General features: G+C 67.1%; 2 protein-coding genes across 11 annotated transcripts; both read left to right on the top strand.

Annotated features, from left to right (window-relative positions):
• The first annotated feature begins 629 nt into the window (after nucleotides 1-629).
• On the top strand, nucleotides 630-9,963 carry MPP2 (MAGUK p55 scaffold protein 2). 10 transcript variants are annotated; one of them, XM_063354632.1, is made up of 12 exons: nucleotides 630-752; nucleotides 3,140-3,258; nucleotides 4,429-4,581; nucleotides 4,669-4,818; nucleotides 5,173-5,400; nucleotides 6,297-6,428; nucleotides 6,980-7,085; nucleotides 7,347-7,442; nucleotides 7,605-7,766; nucleotides 8,249-8,451; nucleotides 8,540-8,668; nucleotides 8,752-9,963. In XM_063354632.1, the coding sequence occupies exons 1-12, from the start codon at nucleotides 722-724 to the stop codon at nucleotides 8,926-8,928; spliced, it is 1,686 nt and encodes a 561-aa protein (XP_063210702.1). In that variant the 5' UTR covers nucleotides 630-721; the 3' UTR covers nucleotides 8,929-9,963. The 10 variants fall into 10 exon arrangements, with proteins under 10 accessions (XP_063210702.1, XP_063210703.1, XP_063210704.1 ...); XM_063354633.1 differs by having other exon boundaries at nucleotides 3,140-3,240; XM_063354634.1 differs by having other exon boundaries at nucleotides 686-752; nucleotides 7,374-7,442.
• A 453-nt stretch (nucleotides 9,964-10,416) lies between these two features.
• Nucleotides 10,417-16,927, top strand: LOC134524612 (all-trans-retinol 13,14-reductase-like). Its single transcript, XM_063354785.1, has 11 exons — nucleotides 10,417-11,186; nucleotides 11,275-11,457; nucleotides 12,559-12,788; nucleotides 13,262-13,457; nucleotides 13,954-14,151; nucleotides 14,251-14,376; nucleotides 14,821-14,959; nucleotides 15,191-15,300; nucleotides 15,508-15,674; nucleotides 16,427-16,586; nucleotides 16,736-16,927. Exons 1-11 carry the CDS (start codon nucleotides 11,021-11,023, stop codon nucleotides 16,879-16,881), a joined length of 1,821 nt encoding a protein of 606 aa, XP_063210855.1. The 5' UTR covers nucleotides 10,417-11,020; the 3' UTR covers nucleotides 16,882-16,927.
• Nucleotides 16,928-18,938: the final 2,011 nt, after the last annotated feature.

Raw genomic sequence — 18,938 nt, forward strand, 5'->3', positions numbered from 1 at the left:
ACCTCCTGCCTCTGCCTGCTCAGGGGGTGTCTGGGGGGACACCGGGGCTGGGAGGGGTGGGGATGCTGCTACTGGGGACACTGGGGGCGCTGGAGCTGGGGATGCTCGTACTGGGGACGCGGGTGGCACTGGTATTGGGGGCACTGGGGGCACTGGGACTGGGAGTACTGGGGGCACTGGGGCTGGGGACACTGACGCTGGGGACAGGGACCTTGGGGACACTGGTGATGACTGTGCTGTGGACACTGATGCTGGTTGTGCTGGGCACCGTGGAGGTACCGGTGCTGGAGACACTGGGAATACTGGTGCTGAGGGCATGGGGGACACTGGGGCTGGCTGTGCTGGGGACAGCAGGGATGCTGATACTGGAGACGCTGGGAATGCTGGTGCTGAGGGCGCTGGGGACACCGGGCATGCTGGTACTGGGGACACTGGTGCCGGGACACGGCGTGGGGTGCCCCACTGGGGGGGGTCAGTGCCAGCGCTGGGGGTTCCCCCCCGAGCGTGGGGCACAACGTGGGGCTGGGGGAGCGCGGGGTCCTCGTGTGTGTGCACATGCCTGTGGTTCACTCGCACACACGCACACGCGTGTGTAAACATGCGCCCATGTCCATGGGGGTGGCCGAGCGTGACAGGCCACCGCACGCCTGCGCAGCTGTCCCTGTCTCCGTCCCCATCGGTGCCAGTCACGCGTGCCCTGCTGTGCCCGCAGCGTGCCGAGATGCCGGTGGCCGCCCCCAGCTCCGCCACAGGTGAGTGTTCACCAGGACGGGGCTCGCACACACGCACGGGGCTTGCACGCGCACCTGGGGCTCGCGCGCACATGGTCACACGCGTGTGCAGCCCCACCCGGGTGTGCGGGTGCGAGGGGGTGGTGGCTTGTGCTGGGCCCACAGGGTGCGTGTGCCGGGGGCTGTGGGGCTCGCACAAGCGTGTGCACGGGGCGCACTCAGGCCTGGTGCCGCGTGTGCAAGTGTGGGGGGGTCGTTCCTGCGCGGGCGGTGTGGGGCGGGGGGGCACTGCGCGGGGGGAGGAACCGGCGTGCGCGTGTTCACGCGTGTGCGTGTGTGTGCACACGAGCGGGACGCGGTCCCTTTAAATCCGCGCCCCCCCAGCGCTGTGCTCCCCGGCCGCCCCCCCCGGTTGCCATGGCAACTGCGCGGACCCGCGCCCCCCCCTTAAAGGGGCCGACCCCCGTTGTCGCCCCCCCCTCCTTCCCGAGCGCCGGGAGGCTGCGTGGCGGCGTGCGGGGGGGTCCCACTGGTGAGCACGCACGGGGGGAGCGCGTGTGAGTGTGCAAGCGGGGGGGGCCGTGCCCGTGGGTTTGCACGCGAGTGTGAGCACACCCGGGGGGTGCGTGCGGTATCGGCACGTGTGCACGCGCGGGTGCGGAGGCGCGCGCGGGGTCTGCACACGCGTGTGCAAGCGCGCAGGGGTGTTGCGCGTGCCCGGGGGTGCGCAGGGCTGTGCACGCTCACGCACACGCGTGTGCACAGAGGTGCGTGGCTGTGCACGTGTGTCTGCCCCCGCGCGTGCATATGGTTGCTCACACGCGTGTGCACGCAGAGGCGCGTGCGTTAGCTCGCGTGTGAGCGCACCCCCAGGTGTGCAAGGGGGGGGCTGCGCACGCGTGGGCCGACACGCGCGGCTCACGTGCGCAAGGCCAGCGTGCACACGCGCGTGCAAGGCCCCGGGCGATCGGGGCCGGGGGTGGGGGGGGCCCACGCGGGCCGGGGGGGGCCGCGGGCGGGGGCGGCGGTACCCGGATCTGGGGGGGGGGGGGGGGGGGGGGGGCGGGAGGCCCGGCTCTGCCGCCCGCAGCCATGAGCGGCCCCGGCGGAGGGTCCCCGCCGCCCGCCACGGCCCCCCCCGTCGCCCCCCTGGGCCCCCAAGGTACGCGGGGGGCGGACGGGACGAAACACGGGCGTGGGGGGGGAGGCGCCGGGGGGGGGGGGTGTGATGCCTCGCCGGGGGCTGGGGGGTGTTTGGGGATGGGGTGGGGGGAGATGGGGGATGGGGGATGGGAGGGGGCTCTTGGGTCATGTCGTGACCCCCCAGATATGGGGGGTGGGGGGGTGTCAGGGTTGCGTGCGTGTGTCTCCCCCCGGCTGCGTCTCGAGCATCCCCCGCCATTGCAGCGCAGCCTCTCGCAGCGCAGCGGCTCCCGGATGCAGTGCACCCCCCCCAGTTTTATTGCACACCCCCCCCCAGTTTCATTGCACGCACCCCCGAATCGCGTGGCAACCCCCCCACAAGTGCATTGCAACCCCCCCCCCAATCGCGTTGCAACCCCCTCCCCCCCCCAAGTGCACTGCAACCCCCAATTTTATTGCAGTCCCCCCAGTGGCATTGCAGGCACCCCCCCCTCAATCGCATTGCACACCGCCCCCCCCCGCCTTGGAGTGCGCAACCACCCCGGCGGTATTGCACCCCTATTTCCATGGCACCCCCCCAGCTGCTGCATGTAGCGGATGTGGGGAATATCCCCCCTCTCCGGGGGGCTTCAGAGGACACCCCCCACCCCCAAAGTGGACAGCCTCCCCAGAGTGCTGGCTTTAGGGGGGGCTCTCTGGGGGTGCAATGCGTCTCCTGGCAGGTACCGGGGGGGGAGACCCGGGGGTTGCCTGGGGGGGGTGGATTTGAGGAGTCAGCAGGTCCCTGTGCGGGTGGGGTCTTTGCACGGGGTGGGGGGGTGCTCCTCAGCTGGGGAAACTGAGGCACGGGGGGGGGGGCTGTCGTCCTGAGCAGCCAGGATTAGACCTTATCCCCCCCCCCACCCCGAGGTGTCAGGGGGCTCCTGCTCCAATGGGGGGTGCGATGCCCCATGGCCCCCCAGCCTGGCAAGGTGGGGTGATGATGCTGGGGGAGGGCGGGGGGCACATCCAAGTGTCTGTCCTTCCTGTAGAATCGGGGGGGGTCCCCTGCTCCCAAGGCCCCCCCACGCCACCCCCCCCATTCCCCGCCAGGTCCCGTAACCGGGGGGTGAGGGGGGCAGGATGGGAGGGGGGGAACGACGATCACCCCCTGGGCTGTGTGTGACTTTCACCCACGTTGCTGCTCTCTCCTGCCGTGTCCCCCCCACGCCCTCCGTGCCCCCATGTTCCCCCCCCGCCCCCGTGTCCCTGCGCCTCCCCCCCAGCCATGCAGCAGGTCCTGGACAACCTGATGGGGCTCCCCGGCGCCCCGGGGGCGGCCGACCTGGACCTCATCTTCCTCCGCGGCATCATGGAGAGCCCAATAGTAAGGTCCTTGGCGAAGGTACAGTGGCGCGGGGGTGGCACCGTGTCCCCTCCCCGGCCCCTGCTGCAGGTGGCAGCGAGTGGGGACACGGGCGGGGGGGGATGTGGGAGCAAGGGGGGGTGTGCGTGGGTGGGTGGGCACGTGTGTATGAATGCACGAGCGTGGGGGTGTGTGCACACGTGTGCCTGCGTTGCGTGGAGGAAGATGCACATGTGTGTCGATGCGTGTACGTGTGTGTGTGCATGCACATGTGTGTGCAGGCATGGATATATGCTCGGACATGTGTGTGTGTGCGTGCGGGGAGGTGTCTGCACGCTTATACGTGTATGTATACGCACGTGTATGCATGCACGTACATGGGTGTTTGCACGCGTGTGTCCACACATGGATATGTGCTCACAGGTACATGTGTGCATGCAGGTGGGTGTCTGTGCATGATTGCACGTGTGTGTGTGTACATGCCTATGCACGTATGCACGTACATGTTTGTGGGCGCACACATGCACATGTGCGTGCATGCATCAATGTGCACACGTGCGTATGTGTGCATGCTTGCATGTGGGTGTGCATGCAGGGAGGTGTGTGCAGACGTTTGCACACACGTGTATGTGCATGCATGGAAGTGAGCATGCATGTTTGCACATGCATGTGTGCACACCCGTGTGTGTGTGGGCCGTGTTTCAGCGTGGGGGAGAGGGCAGGGGCTGGGGAGGGTGCTGGGTGTGCGCGAGTGTGTGTGCACGTGTGTGTCACCCGCTGGCTGTGCTGGGGGGGTGCGTGTGGCTGGCCCCACATCCTGTGTGTTTACCAGTGTGTGTATTTGCACGTGCACGCAGTTGTGCAATGGTATGTGTGTGCATGGGTTGGCATGGTGATGTGTGTGCACATGTGTGTGCACAAGGGTGCACGCGAGGGTGTGCACGTGTGTGCATCCGGAAGGGCAGGATTGCACGTGTGTGTGTGTGCAGGATGCTGTGTGTGTGCAGAGGACACGCGTGTGCTCGTGTGTGTATACTTGTGTGTGTGCTCGTGTGTGCTCATGTGCGTGTGCTCATGTTTGCACTCATACATGTGTGCTCATGTGTGTGCTCACGTGTGTGTGCACACCGGGCCGTGCCAGACCCCTGCCCCGTGCCAGGGGGTATTACCGGCGAGGGGAGTCCCTAATCCCCGCCACGGCCCCCCCAGGCGCACGAGCGGCTGGAGGAGACGAAGCTGGAGGCGGTGCGGGGGGACAACCTGGAGCTGGTGCAGGACATCCTGCGGGACATCGGGCACCTGGCGCGGCAGGACAGCGCGGCCGCCGAGCTGGCCCGCATCCTGCGCGAGCCCCACTTCCAGGTGGGTGTGCGAAGCTCCCCCCGCCACACGCGTGTGTGAGGGGGTGGCTGACACGGGCGTGACAGTCCTCCCCCCCTTGCCCTGCAGTCCCTGCTGGAGACCCACGACTCGGTGGCCTCCAAGAGCTATGAGACCCCCCCGCCCAGCCCCATCCTGGACCCGGCCTTCAACAACCAGCCGGTGCCCCCCGACGCCGTGCGCATGGTGGGCATCCGCAAGACGGCTGGGGAGAACCTGGTGAGCCCGAGCCCGGGGCGCAGCGGGGTGCTGGGGGTGTCGGAGGGGGCTGGGGACGTTGTGGGGGGCTGGGGACATGTGGGGCATTGTGGGGTGCTGGGGACGTTGGGGACGTGGCAGGTTGCTGGGGTCATGCGGGGCATTGCGGGGTGCCGGGGTGTCGCGGGGTGCCGGGGGAATTGCTGGGTGCTGGGGCACCGCAGGGTGCTGGGGACATTGGTGGCATTGCAGGGTGCTGGGGACATCGCGGGGTGCTGGGACGTTGCTGGGGGCACGTGCGGGTGCTGGGTGGGTGGCATGGGACGCTGCGCTGGGGACAGCAGCGTGGAGCTGACGCGGGGCCATGCCCCCTAGGGGGTGACGTTCCGGGTGGAGCGGGGGGAGCTGGTCATCGCCCGCATCCTGCACGGTGGCATGGTGGCACAGCAGGGGCTGCTGCACGTGGGAGACGTCATCCGGGAGGTGAACGGGCGGGAGGTGGGCAGCGACCCGCGGGCGCTGCAGGACAGCCTGCGCCATGCCAGCGGCAGCGTTGTCCTCAAGATCCTGCCCAGCTACCAGGAGCCCCACCCGCCCCGGCAGGTACCCCCCCACTTCTGCGCCCCCACATCCGCACTCCGACATCTGCGCCCCCACGTCTGCCCCCAGCACCCTGCCCGGGGGTCACCCTGCTCTGTGCCTGTGTCCCCCCATCTCTGTGTCCCCATGCCTGGGTTGTCCCCGTGCCGCCCTGGCAACATCCCCATGCTCATGTGCCCCACCTCCCCCTGTCCCCTTGCCATGTGCCTCATCTCCTGATACGTCTCCCGGCACTGGTGAGGGCACCCGGCTGCGGTGGCACCTGCCCTGTCCCCATCCCTGCCCTGTCCCCATCCCTGCCCTGTCCCTGTTCCCATCCCCATGGTAGGATCTGGGTGGCAAAGGGTGCCCTGTCCCCCCCCTTCCCGTGCCAGCCCAGCGCATCACCCTGACTCTCTGGGGACAAAGCAGTGCTGTCACTGCGTCCCCTGGCACCGCGTGTCCCTGTGCCAGGCTGACCCTGCTGCCGCCAGTGCCGGATGGGGGTCCCGTGTGCCAGCACACGCGGTTGTCCCCGCACTCTCCCGCACCCATGTGTGCCATCGTGGGGGCGGCGGCGGCGGTGCTGGGCGTGTGCGTGTGCCTGTGTGTGGGCGTGGGGCTGTGTGTGGGTGCTGCTGTGGGTCTCCTGTGGGGCGCAGCTGCCGCTGCCGCCACCGCCTGCGTGTGCGCAGGTGCCGTCCGTGCCTGGCTGCACCGGGTGGCAGGAGAGCACCGGGGCGGGGGGGGTGCCTAGCGGGGTGCACACGCATGTGCGTGTGTGTGCATGGCACGGCTCCGGCATTCCCCACGGGCATGTTGGGGAAACCGAGGCACAGGCTGGCACCAGCCGGGCGATGCGGAGCGGGGAACCCAGGCGTCCCGCGGCTGCCCCCCCTGGTCACCCCCCGGGTCCCCAGGTCTTTGTCAAGTGTCACTTCAACTACGACCCAGCCACCGACAGCCTCATCCCCTGCAAGGAGGCCGGGCTCAAGTTCACTGCCGGTGACCTGCTGCAGATCGTCAACCAGGATGACCCCAACTGGTGGCAGGTCAAGGGGGGTCCTGGGGGCAGGAGGTGGGGGGGTCCTGGCCCTTTGTCCCCCTCCTGGTGGTCTCCCTGGTAGTTGGGGTCCACGGAGGGTCAGGGGGATCTCTGGGAGCTGGGGGGGGGTCCCTGGAGCTCGGGTGGTCCCTGGGAGGTGGGGAGGGTTCGTGGGGCTGGAGGTGTCCCTGGAGGTGAGGGGGAGGTCCCTGGGGTTGGGGGTGTCCCTGGGAGCTGGGAGGGGTCCCTCGGAAGTGGGAGAGTCCCTGGAGCTGGGGGGTAGTGTCCCTGTGGCTGGGGAGGGGTCCCAGGAGCTGAGGGGGGGCATCTCTGGGAGCTGGGGGGGGGTCCCTGGAAGAGGGGAGGGTTCTTGTGAGGGTGTGGAGTCCCTGGAGCTGGAGGGTCCCTGGGGCTGGGGAAGGTTCCTGGGAGCCCAAGGGGGTCCCTGTGGGGCTTGGAAGGCTGGGGAGGGTCCCTGGGAGCTGGGGGGGCAGTCTCTGTGGGGCTAGGGGGGGACCCGTGGGGCTGGGGTTCCCATGCATGGTACTGTCCCCCCAGGCATGCCACGTGGAGGGTGGCAGCGCGGGGCTGGTGCCCAGCCAGCTGCTGGAGGAGAAGCGCAAGGCCTTTGTCAAGCGGGACGCGGAGGTGGCCCCCACCTCCGGTACGGAGCCCCCGGCCCCCGGCGGGGATGTGGCCCCAGGGGGGCGGGGGGACAGGTGGTCACCTCCCGAGGGGGAGCACGGCGGGTCCCCTGTGCCCCGTGGCAATATCCCCATGGCCTTGTCCCCGTGCCCGTGGTACTGCCCGCGTGGCAGGTCCCCAGCTCCCCAGGTGATGTCCCCATGGTGCTGCCCCGGTGGCAGGTCCCAGCTCCCATGGCACTGTCCCTGTGCCACGGCACTGTCCCTGTCCCCGTCCCCAGCTCAGCCAGCCCCCGTGCCCTCGGCAGGGGCCCTGTGTGGTAGCCTCAGCGGGAAGAGGAAGAAGAGGATGATGTACCTGACGACAAAGAATGCTGGTGAGTGTCCCCCAGTGGCATTCCCGCAGGGAAGGGGAGACGGTCCCCAGGCCGTGCCCGTGGCAGGCTCGCAGTGGCTCCTGACAGGGTGTGGTGCCCTGGGGTCCCCATGGCACCTGGTCTGGGGTCCTGCCATGGGTGACAACCCTGTCCCTTGCCCAGAGTTCGACCGCCACGAGCTGCTGATCTACGAGGAGGTGGCCCGCATGCCCCCCTTCCGCCGGAAAACCTTGGTGCTCATCGGCGCCCAGGGCGTGGGGCGCCGCAGCCTCAAGAACAAGCTCATCATGTCGGACCAGGCGCGCTATGGCACCACCATCCCCTGTGAGTGTCCCCGTGTCCCCGCCACCATCACTGACCCCGTGAGCATCACCATCCCTCACCAGCATCACTGTCCCTTGCAGTCATCATCGTTCCCACGAGCGCTGTCCCATCACTATCCCCTGTGCCCTGTGACAGTCACCATCTTCATGAACATCACTATACCCAAGAGCATCCCTGTCCCCACCAGCGTCCTTGTCCCGTGCAAGCATCCCTGTCCCCCTTGAGCATCCCTGTCACTTGCGAGCAACCCTGTCCCCACCAGCATCCCTGTCCCCACCAGCATCCCTGTCCCCACCAGCATCCCTGTCCCCTGCAAGCATCACCATCCCCCATGAGCGTCACTGTCCCCGGCACCTCCCAGTCTGCACAGCACCAGGGGATTGCACCCCTGGGCGTGCGGGCGCAATGTTGCAGCCCTGTGGCCGTCCCCGTGGGCTGTGAGTGTCCCCGGGGTGGGACACTGACGGGCCGTCCCCGGGCAGACACGTCGCGGAAGCCGAAGGAGACCGAGAAGGACGGGCATGGGTACCGCTTTGTGTCACGGGGGGAGATGGAGGCGGACATCAAGGCCGGGCGGTACCTGGAGCATGGCGAGTACGAGGGCAACCTCTACGGCACCAAGATCGACTCCATTCGTGCTGTGGTGGAGGCCGGCAAGATGTGCATCCTGGATGTCAACCCTCAGGTAGGGGACCCGGCGGGGGGGACACACATCAAGGGGGTGGCTGGGGCTGCCCCATTGCCAGGGCTCAGCGCCGTCCCCTCCCGCCTAGGCAGTGAAAGTGCTGAGAACGGCTGAATTCGTGCCATATGTGGTCTTCATCGAAGCTCCTGGCCCTGAGACACTGCGGGCCATGAACCGGGCAGCGCTGGAGAGCGGTGTGGGCACCAAGCAGCTCACGGTGGGTCCCCTCCCCAGGGTGGGTGGGACAAGGTGGGGTGGGGGGAACGATAGGGAAACTGAGGCAGGGTTTGTGCGGGGCAGGAGGCAGACGCCAAGCGGACGGTGGAGGAGAGCGACCGGATCCAGCGCGGTTATGGCCATTACTTTGACCTCAGCCTGACCAACGACGACCTGGAGCGCACCTTTGGGCGGCTGCGGGAGGCCATGGACCGCCTGCGCGCCCAGCCCCAGTGGGTGCCCGTCAGCTGGGTCTACTAGTGCCCCCCCCCCGTCCCAAGGGGCTCCCCGCCACCCTCGTTTTCCACCCCCTAGAAGGGCTGCAGGGAGAGGAGGGCGGTTGTGCCTCTGCCGTCTCACTGGTGTGATGAGCTTGCTGTGCTCAGCACCGGGGGGGCAGGGGCTGGCTTTCTGCAGAGCCTCGCCCCCCCTTACCCAAACCGGGCCTGTCTCTTCCTCTTACTCGGACCCAGATTTAGGGGGGGGAGGCAGAAGCGGCCGGTGGGGTCCCATTGGGGGGGACAGACCCCCCCCAACTGTGCCCAGCACTCACACAGCTATTCACTGCCAAAATCTCACCCCCTCCTCGTTTTGTCTCTGGGGAATGTGCCCCCCGCCCCCCCAGCTGGGGTCACTGTGAGCTGGGGGGCACGGGGAGGGTGGGGGTCCCCTGGCACCGCGCAGCTCTGGCCCCTCGTAGCCTCGTGCCTCAGTTTCCCCATGGGGAAGCAGACCCCATCCTGGGGCGTGGGTTGGGACCCCAGGGCTGAGGTGGGGGTGTGTGATGGGGGGGGGTCACACCCAGCTGGAGCCCCACAAGCTGCTGAGGACCCAGGTGTCCTGGGTTACCCCACCCCCGGGCTGCAGCCCTCCCCCCGCCCCTGGGGACCCCCCCTTCACCTTGACTGGGGTCGGGGTCGCTCTCTGTCCCTTGTGCCCCCTGTCACCCACTCCCAGGTAGCAATAACCCCCCTGAGACCACCTGCCCATGTGTGTTCCATCTGTAATTAACTCTTAATTAACCCTGTAATTAACCCCGGGGGAGGGAGGGGCTGTGGCTGGGGGCTCACTGGGGTACTGCTGGAGGTTTTGGCGGGGGGTTGCCATGGGATGACCCCGAGGGACGGGGACACGGGGAGTGCAGGGCATACACATGCAGATGTGTGTGCACGCATGTGCCCCCCTCCCTCCTGCCCCGGGGCCCCCCTGCCACAGCCACCCCCTGTTCCCGTCCCCAGGTTGCTCCTTTTTGGTACTTCGCTGTGACTTTTATTAAAGATAAAGGAGAGAAAAGCAGCGGGTCTGTCCCTTGTGGCTGAATCCAGCTGGGGCTGGGGCACCCCTTGGGGGGGGACATGGTGTCACTGCTGTCACCGGTGTCACCTCTGCCCCACCCCGGCCCTCTCCCACCTGGTCCTGATGTGGGTTTTTTTCTCTGCAGATCAGTGTTTTGCACCAGTTTGGTGCTTGGAGGGTGTTTGTGGGGCTGGGGGGGGGTGTGAGCGTGAGAGAGTGTGTGTGTGCTCGTGTGCGTGCACACACGTGCGTGCGCACACGTGGCTCTATTTGGGGTTGGTGGTTGTGGGTGCTGGGGGATTTGGGTGTTGGGGGTTCGGGGGGGTGTGTGTGTGTGTTGCACACACAGCCCTTCCGCGGAGCTGCCGGGAGAGGTCAGCAGAGCTGCAGGCAGCAGAGCTGGGGGGTGCGGGGGTGTGCACACGCGCGGGGGGGTCTGTGTGTAGGGGCTTGTCTGTGGGGAGGTGCGTAGGGGTGTGCAAGCGTGTGTTTGCACGGCGGTGTGTGTGTGTGGTGTGCAGGTGTTAGCCTGTGTGTGTGTGTGTACAGCTTGCTTGCACAGGTGTGTACGTGTGCGTGTGTCACACCAGCGTGAGCGTGCATGCATTTGCACAGCTGCATGTGTGCACGCACGTGTGTGTGTGCGCAACACCCAACACACCCCAGTATCTCACCCCCCCCCACCCCATGCACACGTGTGTGCACCACCCGTGTGCGTGCACGCGCCCTGCCACCCCCGGGCCTGGCCCGTGTCCCAGCACCGCCGCTGAGGAGTGAAGGTGGGGGGGGACCACGCCTGCCCCCGGGACCCTGCTCTGTGCCCCCCTCAGCTGTGAGCTGCCGTGGCCATAGGGAGCCCTGGCTATAAGGTGCCGTGACTATAAGGTGCTGTGGCTTTAAGCTGCGGCGGCTGTAAGCTGCTGCAGCTCGAAGGCGGCGTGGCTATAATCTCCATAAGCTGCCGTGTCTATAAGCTCCCGGGCTATAAGGTTCCGGGGCTGCACGGTGCGGGGCTGGACGGTGCGGTGTCTCTAAGGTGCTGTGTGTGGCGGCAGCCATGTGGGCCACGCTGCTGCTGCTGCTGGCCCTGGGCACGCTGGCGCTGGGGCTGGTGGCCCACCGGCTCTTAGCCCCAGCCGGCAACCCCTTTGCCCGGCCACCCCCGGGGCCACCCCGTCCGCTGGTGACGGACACACGCGCTCGCGACAAGGTCCTCAAACGGGGTGAGTGCTGGGTGCCGTCTGTCGGTCCCGTTGTCCCTCGGCACACGCCCGTGCGAGGAGGGCGGCTGAGGCACACGCGTGTGCGCAGGGTTCAGCGCCCAGCGGGTGCCGGCGCAGCTGGACGCGGTGGTCATCGGCAGCGGCATCGGGGGCCTGGCGGCGGCGGGGACCCTGGCCAAGGTGGGCAAGAGGGTGCTGGTGCTGGAGCAGCACGACCAGGCAGGGGGGTGCTGCCACACCTTCCAGGAGCACGGCATCGAGTTCGACGTGGGTAAGGACCCCCCGGCACCACCGGTACCCCCGGCACCCCCAGCTCGGCACCCTGGCGCCACCAGCACCCCCGCCTCGGCGCCCAGCTGCCTGCCTGTGCCTGAGCGCGCAGGTGTGTGCATGTACCGTGTGTCTGTGCACGCAGGCAGCGTGCGGCGTCTGCAGGCAGCGTGTGTGTGGACAGGCAGCGTGTGGGTGCGTACAAGCAGTGTGCGGGTGTGTGCAGGCAGCGTGTGGGTGTAGCTCCGCGAGTGCAGGCACGACGGGTGTCACCCACCCTGCCGTGTGTCCGCGGGCTGGTTGTCCCCCGCACATCCCTGTGCAGTGGGGTTGCAGGGTGTGTGTGCGCGGTGCGTGCATGCAGCGCCTGTGTGCACGCAGTGTGTCTGGCCTGCCCTGTTTGCACGTTCAGTCAGCGCGTGTGCACACGCGTGTGCGTCATGTGCACTGTGCGCACACACGTGTGGTGTCTGTGCGTGTTTACAGCGTGCGCCATGCAGGTATGGCAGTGTGTGTGTGCAGTGCCTGCAGTGTTTTTGCAGTGCACGCACCGTTTGTGTGCAGCGCGTGTGCCTGCACTGGTTGCAAGCGGCGTGTGTGCACGCAGCACCTGCGGTTCTTGCAGTGAGCACGCTGTTTGCACACCATTGGTGTTCGCAGTGTGCAGTGTGTGTTGTGTGCACAGCCCACAGCGCATTCACACTGTGCACATGCAGCGTGCGCGCAGTGAGTGGCAACGCACATGCTGTTCGCATGCAGCATACGTGCATGCAACGCCCGTGCAATTTGCACGCAGTGTGTGTGCGTGCAGTGTGCACATGCAACATGCGTGCTGTGTGCATGTAGTGTGTGTGCAGTGCGTGCATGCAATGCTCATGCTGTTCGCATGCAGCGTGTGTGCAGTGCGTGCGTGCAGTGTGTGTGCCACGCTCGCAGCCCACCCCACTGCCTCTCGCAGTGACCCACAGCGACCCGCAGCAGACGAAGGTTAAACCCTTAATTCCCCCACCTGCCACTCCGGGGGGCTCCTGCCGCGTGTCCCCTGGGGGCGGACAGTCCAGCCCCCGAGCCCCCTGTCCCGCTGACCCACGGGGGCCCGCAGGCATCCACTACGTGGGGCAGATGCACGAGGGCAGCATGCTGCGTGTGGCGCTGGACCAGCTGACGGACGGGCAGCTCTGCTGGCAGCGCCTGCCCGACCCCTACGACGAGGTGTCCCTGGGTCCCCGGCGCTACCAGCTCCGTGCTGGCAAGGTGGCCTTCGCCACCGCCCTGGAGGAGCAGTTCCCTACCGAGAAGGCAGCCATCAAGGAGTTCATGAGGCTCTCCAAGGTGGGAGTCACTGGGGACACCCTCCTGTGGGTGGTGGCGTGTCCCCAGGGTGTGGGGCTGGGATCCCTCCGGCTTGGACTGGGCAGCCTGGGACGTGTGGGGATGGGGATGGTGGTGGTGGCACTGGTGGGTCTGGGTGGGGGCGTGGTGGGGACGTGGGTGATGGGTGGACGTGGGTGATGGTCATGGTGGGGAAGGGGCAGTAGGAACGTTGGGGTCAAGAGAGATGGGCATGGTGGGGACACAAGTGATGGGCATGGAGGGAAGACAGGCGATGGGCTTGTTGGGGATGCAGGCATTGGGCATGATGGGGACAGTGGGGACATGGGGGGTGGGCACGGTGGGGATGGGTCCTGGGGACACGGGTGGTGCTGGGGTCCCGGCAGTGACAGTCGTGAGGACATAGTGGTGGCAGTGGTGTGGCGGTGGCCATGGAGGTGGCCGGGGGTGACGTGGGGCCGGTCCCAGCGCAGATGGCCTCCCGACACGTGGCGCTGCTGGCCGTGCTGAAGATGGTGCCGCGGTGGCTGGCCACCTTCCTGGTCCGCACCAGCCTCATCTACTGGATCTCGCCCGTCTTCCGCATGGCGGCCACCAGCCACAGCGAGGCTGTGGCCCGGCTGACAGGCGACCGTGACCTGCGTGCCCTGCTCAGCTACCTCTTCTACGGTCAGGGGGCTGTCGCGATAGAGAGGGCACCGTTGCAATAGAGGAGGATCATGTCGTGATAGGGGAGCACACCATCGTGACAGGGGAATGCGCCGTCGTGATGGAGGAGGGCTGTGTTGCACTAGGGGACTGTGTCACGATAGAGGAGGGCTGTGTCACGATAAAGGAGGGCCATAGGGGATGGCACCATCATGATAAGGGAGGGCTGTATCGTGACGGGGAGAGCCATGTCGTGACAAGGGATGCTATGTCGTGCTAGAGGAGGGCTGTAACGTGATAGAGGACAGCTGTATCATGATGAGGAGGGCCGTGTCACAATAGGGGAGGCCATGTCAGGATGGAAGAGGGCTGTATCATGATAGGGGATGGCTGTATCATGATAAGGAGGGCCATATCGCGACAGGGGAGGCCATGTCACGATAGGGAAGGGCTGCCCCACATTGAGGCAGGGTCTGGCTGTGCCCGCGTTCCCCCTCATTGTCCCCGCTGTCCCCAGGCACGGCCCCACAGGACTCCAGCTTCATGGTGAACGTGCTGATGGTGCACCACTACCAGCGGGGGGCCTGGTACCCGCGGGGGGGGGCCAGCGAGATCGCCTTCCACATCGCGCCCCTCATCGAGCGCGCGGGGGGGGCCGTGCTGGTGCGCGCCCCCGTCACCCGCATCCTCGTCTCCTCCGCCGGCACCGCTGTGGGTGAGCGCTGACCCCCGGCCCCCTGCCCTAGGGGGGACACTGGACGGGGACAGGGTGGCAGTGCCCCGCGCCCGCCCTTACCCCCCCCACGCCTCCCAGGGGTGGTGGTGCAGAAGGGGCCGAGCGAGGAGGAGGTGGAGATCTTCGCCCCCCTCGTCATCTCCGACGCCGGCGTCTTCAACACCTTCAGCAAGCTGCTGCCCCCCCAGCTCCGCAGCCACCCAGGTACCGTGTCCCCATGTCCTGCATCCCTGCTGTCCCCAGTGTCCCCAGCATCCCTGCATGCCCAGCATCACCAGTGTCCCCAATGTCCAGGGCATCCCCAGAGTCCCCGACATCCCTGCATCCCTGGTGTCCCCAGCATCCCCAGGTCCCCATGTCCCCACCACCCCCATGTCCCTCACATCCCCACATGCCTGGTGTCCCCAGCATCCCTGCGTCTCCAGCATCACCGGTGTCCCCAGCATTGCCTTGTACCTCATATCCCCGGTGTCCCCAATATCTGTGTGTCCCCAGCATCCCTGGTGTCCCCGGCATCCCCACATTCCCAGCATGCCTGTGTCCCTAGCATCACCAGTGTCCCCAGCATCCCCATATCCCTGTCACCCCCGGCATGCCCTCCGCAAGGACGGGACATCATCTCCCATGTTGTCACCCGTGTCCCTGCAGGCGTCTGCTCCCGCCTGGCCATGGTGCATCACGGCATGGGCTCCTTCCTGGTGTTTGTGGGGCTGCGGGGCAGCGCGGCTGAGCTGGCCCTGCCGGCCACCAACTTCTGGATCTACCCCCACAACGACCTGGATGGCATGTGAGGGACCCCCCGGGCACCCCGGGGTGGGGGCGCGGTGGGTGGGGCGGGCGCCTGGTGGGTTGGGTGCACGATGGGGGGGGGGTGCATGGTGGGTGCAGGGTGGGTGCACGGAGGTGAGGGTGGGTGTATGGTGGGTTGGGGTGGGTGGTGGGTGCACGGTGGGTGCGTGGTGGGTGGGTTGGGTGGATGGTGGGTGCACGATGGGTGCGTGGCCGGCTCTGCCCGCAGGATGACCCACTACGCCTCCCTGAGCCGCGATGATGTCCCCGACAACCTGGCCATGATGTTCATCACCTTCCCCGCTGCCAAGGACCCCACCTATGAGCAGCGGCACCCAGGTACGGGGTGGGGGGGCCCCCTGCGTCCCCCCCCCTCTCTGCAGCCCTGATCCACTCGGCTTTGCGGGCTCAGAGGCTCCTTAATCCCAGCGGCTGGGATTACGGGGTGGGTACTGCCACCACCGCCATGTCCTGGGCTGACACCGGCACCGGGGTCCCCCACAATGGGCCAGGGGTTGTCGCCGATTGTCACCCCCATCCTCGCAGGCCGGTCGTGCATGACCATCCTGACCATGGCGCGGTACGAGTGGTTCGAGGAGTGGGCTGGGACCCGCGCCAAGCACCGTGGCCCCGATTACCAGCAGTACAAACTGGCCATCGCCCAGCGGCTGCTGGAGCGGGCACTGCAGCGCTTCCCCCACCTCCGCGACAAGGTGACGGGGGTCCCCACGGTGTCCCCTGCCACGTGGGGTGCCCGGGAGGGAGGGTGTGCAGTGGAGACAGGGTGTTCTGCAGGAATGGGGGGATGTGTAGGGATGGGGGGCCTCAATGCCCCATGGGGTTGGGGTCCCCCTTCGGAGCTGGGGTACCCCACAGGGATGGGTGCACAGTGGAAATGGGGTGCCCAGTGGGGACCAGGTGTCCCGTGGGAACAGGGTGCCCTGTGTGGGTGGGATACCCCATGGGAATGGGGTGCCTGGTGGGATGGGGTGCCCCACAGGGTTGGGGTGCCCCATGGGCATTGGGCGCAGAGTGGACATGGAGTGCCATGCGGGATGTGGTGCCGCATGGGATGGGGTGCCCCGTGGGTTGGGGTGCCTGGGGGGACAGGGTGCCCCGCAGGCATGTGCGTGGTGGGCACAGAGTGCTCTTAGGAGTTGGGGTGCCCGATGGGGATGCCCCCAACAGCATGGGGTGTCCTGCAGATTGGGGTGCCCAGGGGGACAGGGTGCCCTGCAAAGCCACGGGGCATCACAGCCCCCAGGACCTTTGCGTGGGGTGGGTGACCCCAGGTAGGCTTGGACCTGGTGTGGAGGGTCCTGCTGCTTGGTGGGGTTGGTCTACCCGTGCCCCCATGTGCTCCCGTGCCCTGTGCCCCCCACCCCCACCCCGTGCCCTGTGCACCCCTGGGTGTCTTGTACGCCCCGACATGCCCCGAGCCCCCCCCGTGCCCCTGCCCGGGCAGGTGGAGTTCGTGGAGGCGGCGTCGCCGCTCACCAACCAGCACTACCTGGCGGCTCCCCGCGGGGAGATGTACGGCACCGAGCACGACGTCGCCCGCTTCAGCCCGGCCGTGGTGGCCGCCATGAGAGCCGACACGCCCGTGAAGAACCTCTACCTGACGGGTACAGGACCTGTGTCCCCATGTCCCCACGCCCAGCTCCAGGCTGCAGACGGTGTCCCCAGGGGACTCCCTGCAGCAGGGGGTGTCCTCCCATGGTGGTGGCCATGTCCCCCACGGGGGTGGCTGTGTCCCACCATGGCTTGTCCCCAGGGCAGGACGTGTTCAGCTGCGGGCTGGCGGGGGCCCTGCACGGGGGGCTGCTGTGTGCCTCCGCCATCCTGGGCCGCCTGCTCTACCTGGACCTGCTGCTCCTCAAGAAGAAGATCAAGAGGCGCCGGGGCCGGCAAGCGGCGTGAGCGGACGGGGATGTCCCCGAGCTGGGGAGCGTGGTGCCCACTCAATAAACCCCCACGTCCCACCAGCGTGGGGCCGTCTCTCGGGATGGGAGGGGATGGGGATGGAAATAGGATGGGATGGATGGGGATGGATGGGGATGGGGTGGGATGGGGATGGGAATGGGAATGGAATGGGGTGGAGATGGGGTGGGGATGGGGATAGGGATGGAGAGGGAATGGGGTCGGGGATGGAAAAAGGATGGGATGGGGGGGGATAGGGATGGGGATGGGAATGGGGTCGGGGATGGAAAAAGGATGGGATGGGGGGGGATAGGGATGGGGATGGGAATGGGATGTGATGGAGATAGGATGGGGATAGGGATGGAGATGGAATGGGGATGGGGGTAGAAATGGGATGGGATGGAATGGGAATGGGATGGGATGGGGGTGAGAAGGGAATGGGGATGGGATGGGGATAGGGATGGAGATGGAATGGGGATGGGGGTAGAAATGGGATGGGATGGAATGGGAATGGGATGGGATGGGGGTGAGAAGGGAATGGGGATGGGATGGGGATAGGGATGGAGATGGAATGGGGATGGGGGTAGAAATGGGATGGGATGGAATGGGAATGGGATGGGATGGGATGGGGGTGAGATGGGAATGGGGATGGGATGGGGATAGGGATGGAGATGGAATGGGGACAAGGATAGAAATGGGATGGGATAGGAATGGGGATGGAATAGGGGTGGGGATGGGGATAGGGATAAGGATAGGGCCCCGGCTCACACACGCTCACATTCCCGCCTGGCACGGTCCACGCAGTGCCAGGGTGCACTCGTAGCGGGGGGGCACAGTGTGGCGTGCAGGACACCCCCCTCGAACCTTCCCCCTTCTCCCCCTGTACCCCGAGCCCCCCAGCCCCCCCCAAACCAGCACGGCAGGGAGGTCTTTTACACTTTTTAAAACAATAAATAGAGAAACCAACACCGCCCCCCCCCACTCCAATGGCATGGTTTGGAGGGGGGTGTGGATCCAGGCATCCGGGGGGGCGCATGGACCCAGGCGTCCGGATGGCCCCCGGAGGGGCCATCCGGACGCCTGGGTCCATGCCCCCCCCACCCAGGTGAAGGGTAGTGTTGCCACCAGGCTGTCCATGGTGGGGGGGGGTCACTCCTAGAAGTTGGTCTGGGTGGCGAAGGGGGGCTGACCCCCAGGGCCACGGCCACATTCGGGGCACGGCCCCTGCGGCAGCGGGTAGAGGAAGGGCTTCGCCGTCACCTAAGGGTGAGTGGGGGTCAGTGGGGGGGGGGGGGGTGCATGTGGCACGGATGTCGGGGTCCCCAGGGGAAGGAGGACGCCCCCGCTTTAGGGCTGAACCCAAGACATTGGAAGTGGGTCCCCACTTTGAGGCACGGGAAGGCAGGGTGCATGGGAGCAGGGGAGGGGGCATGAGGGGGGGGCTCGTGTGTCCCCCGGTGCCACCACGCTGAGCCCAATAGCCCCAGCACCCACCACCCCACACCCCCATCACCCCATACCCCTATTACCCGTCACCCCATACCCCCAGCATCCGCTATCCATCGCTCCATCGCCTGCCACCCCACAGCCCCAGCACCCCGTACCCCCATCACCCCATAACCCCACCACCCACCACCCCATGGCTCCATCACCCATCACCTCATGCCCCCATCACCCCATAGCCCCATAATCTTGTACCCCCAACACCCCATAGCCCCATCACCCACAGCCCACCCATTCCCCCCACGCCAGGCCCAGCTGGGCACCCAGCACCCACTGCCAGGTGGGACCCACCTCGCTGTAGGGTGGGGGCTCCAGGCCCACCGGGATGGCCCCACTGGGCAGGCTGGGGAGCGCGGGCAGCGGGGCCAGCGGGGGGGGCATGGGGCCCTGGGGGTCCCCATAGGACGGGGGGGGCACAGGGTCTTGGCAGAGCTTGTGGCAGACGTGGAAGATCATGATGAGGAAGGTGATGGCTATGAAGATGATGATGATGATGAAGAACATGATCCTGGGAACACCGAGAGGCGTGTGCTGGGGGCTGGCAGGTCCCCCTC

The sequence above is a fragment of the Chroicocephalus ridibundus genome, chromosome 17 (genome assembly GCF_963924245.1).
Source record: "Chroicocephalus ridibundus chromosome 17, bChrRid1.1, whole genome shotgun sequence".
NCBI classification, from domain to species: domain Eukaryota; kingdom Metazoa; phylum Chordata; class Aves; order Charadriiformes; family Laridae; genus Chroicocephalus; species Chroicocephalus ridibundus.

What these genes read in the sequence shown, in the direction of transcription:
- MPP2 (XM_063354630.1), top strand. Translation starts at nt 1,824, where the DNA reads ATGAGCGGCCCCGGCGGAGGGTCCCCGCCGCCCGCCACGGCCCCCCCC. An exon ending in CGCCCCCCTGGGCCCCCAAG is followed by an intron (nt 1,894 to 3,139) that starts GTACGCGGGGGG and finishes CCTCCCCCCCAG; the next exon opens with CCATGCAGCAGGTCCTGGAC. An exon ending in TGGGCACCAAGCAGCTCACG is followed by an intron (nt 8,669 to 8,751) that starts GTGGGTCCCCTC and finishes TGTGCGGGGCAG; the next exon opens with GAGGCAGACGCCAAGCGGAC.
- LOC134524612 (XM_063354785.1), top strand. Translation starts at nt 11,021, where the DNA reads ATGTGGGCCACGCTGCTGCTGCTGCTGGCCCTGGGCACGCTGGCGCTG. An exon ending in CTCCGCCGGCACCGCTGTGG is followed by an intron (nt 14,152 to 14,250) that starts GTGAGCGCTGAC and finishes CACGCCTCCCAG; the next exon opens with GGGTGGTGGTGCAGAAGGGG. An exon ending in CACAACGACCTGGATGGCAT is followed by an intron (nt 14,960 to 15,190) that starts GTGAGGGACCCC and finishes CTCTGCCCGCAG; the next exon opens with GATGACCCACTACGCCTCCC.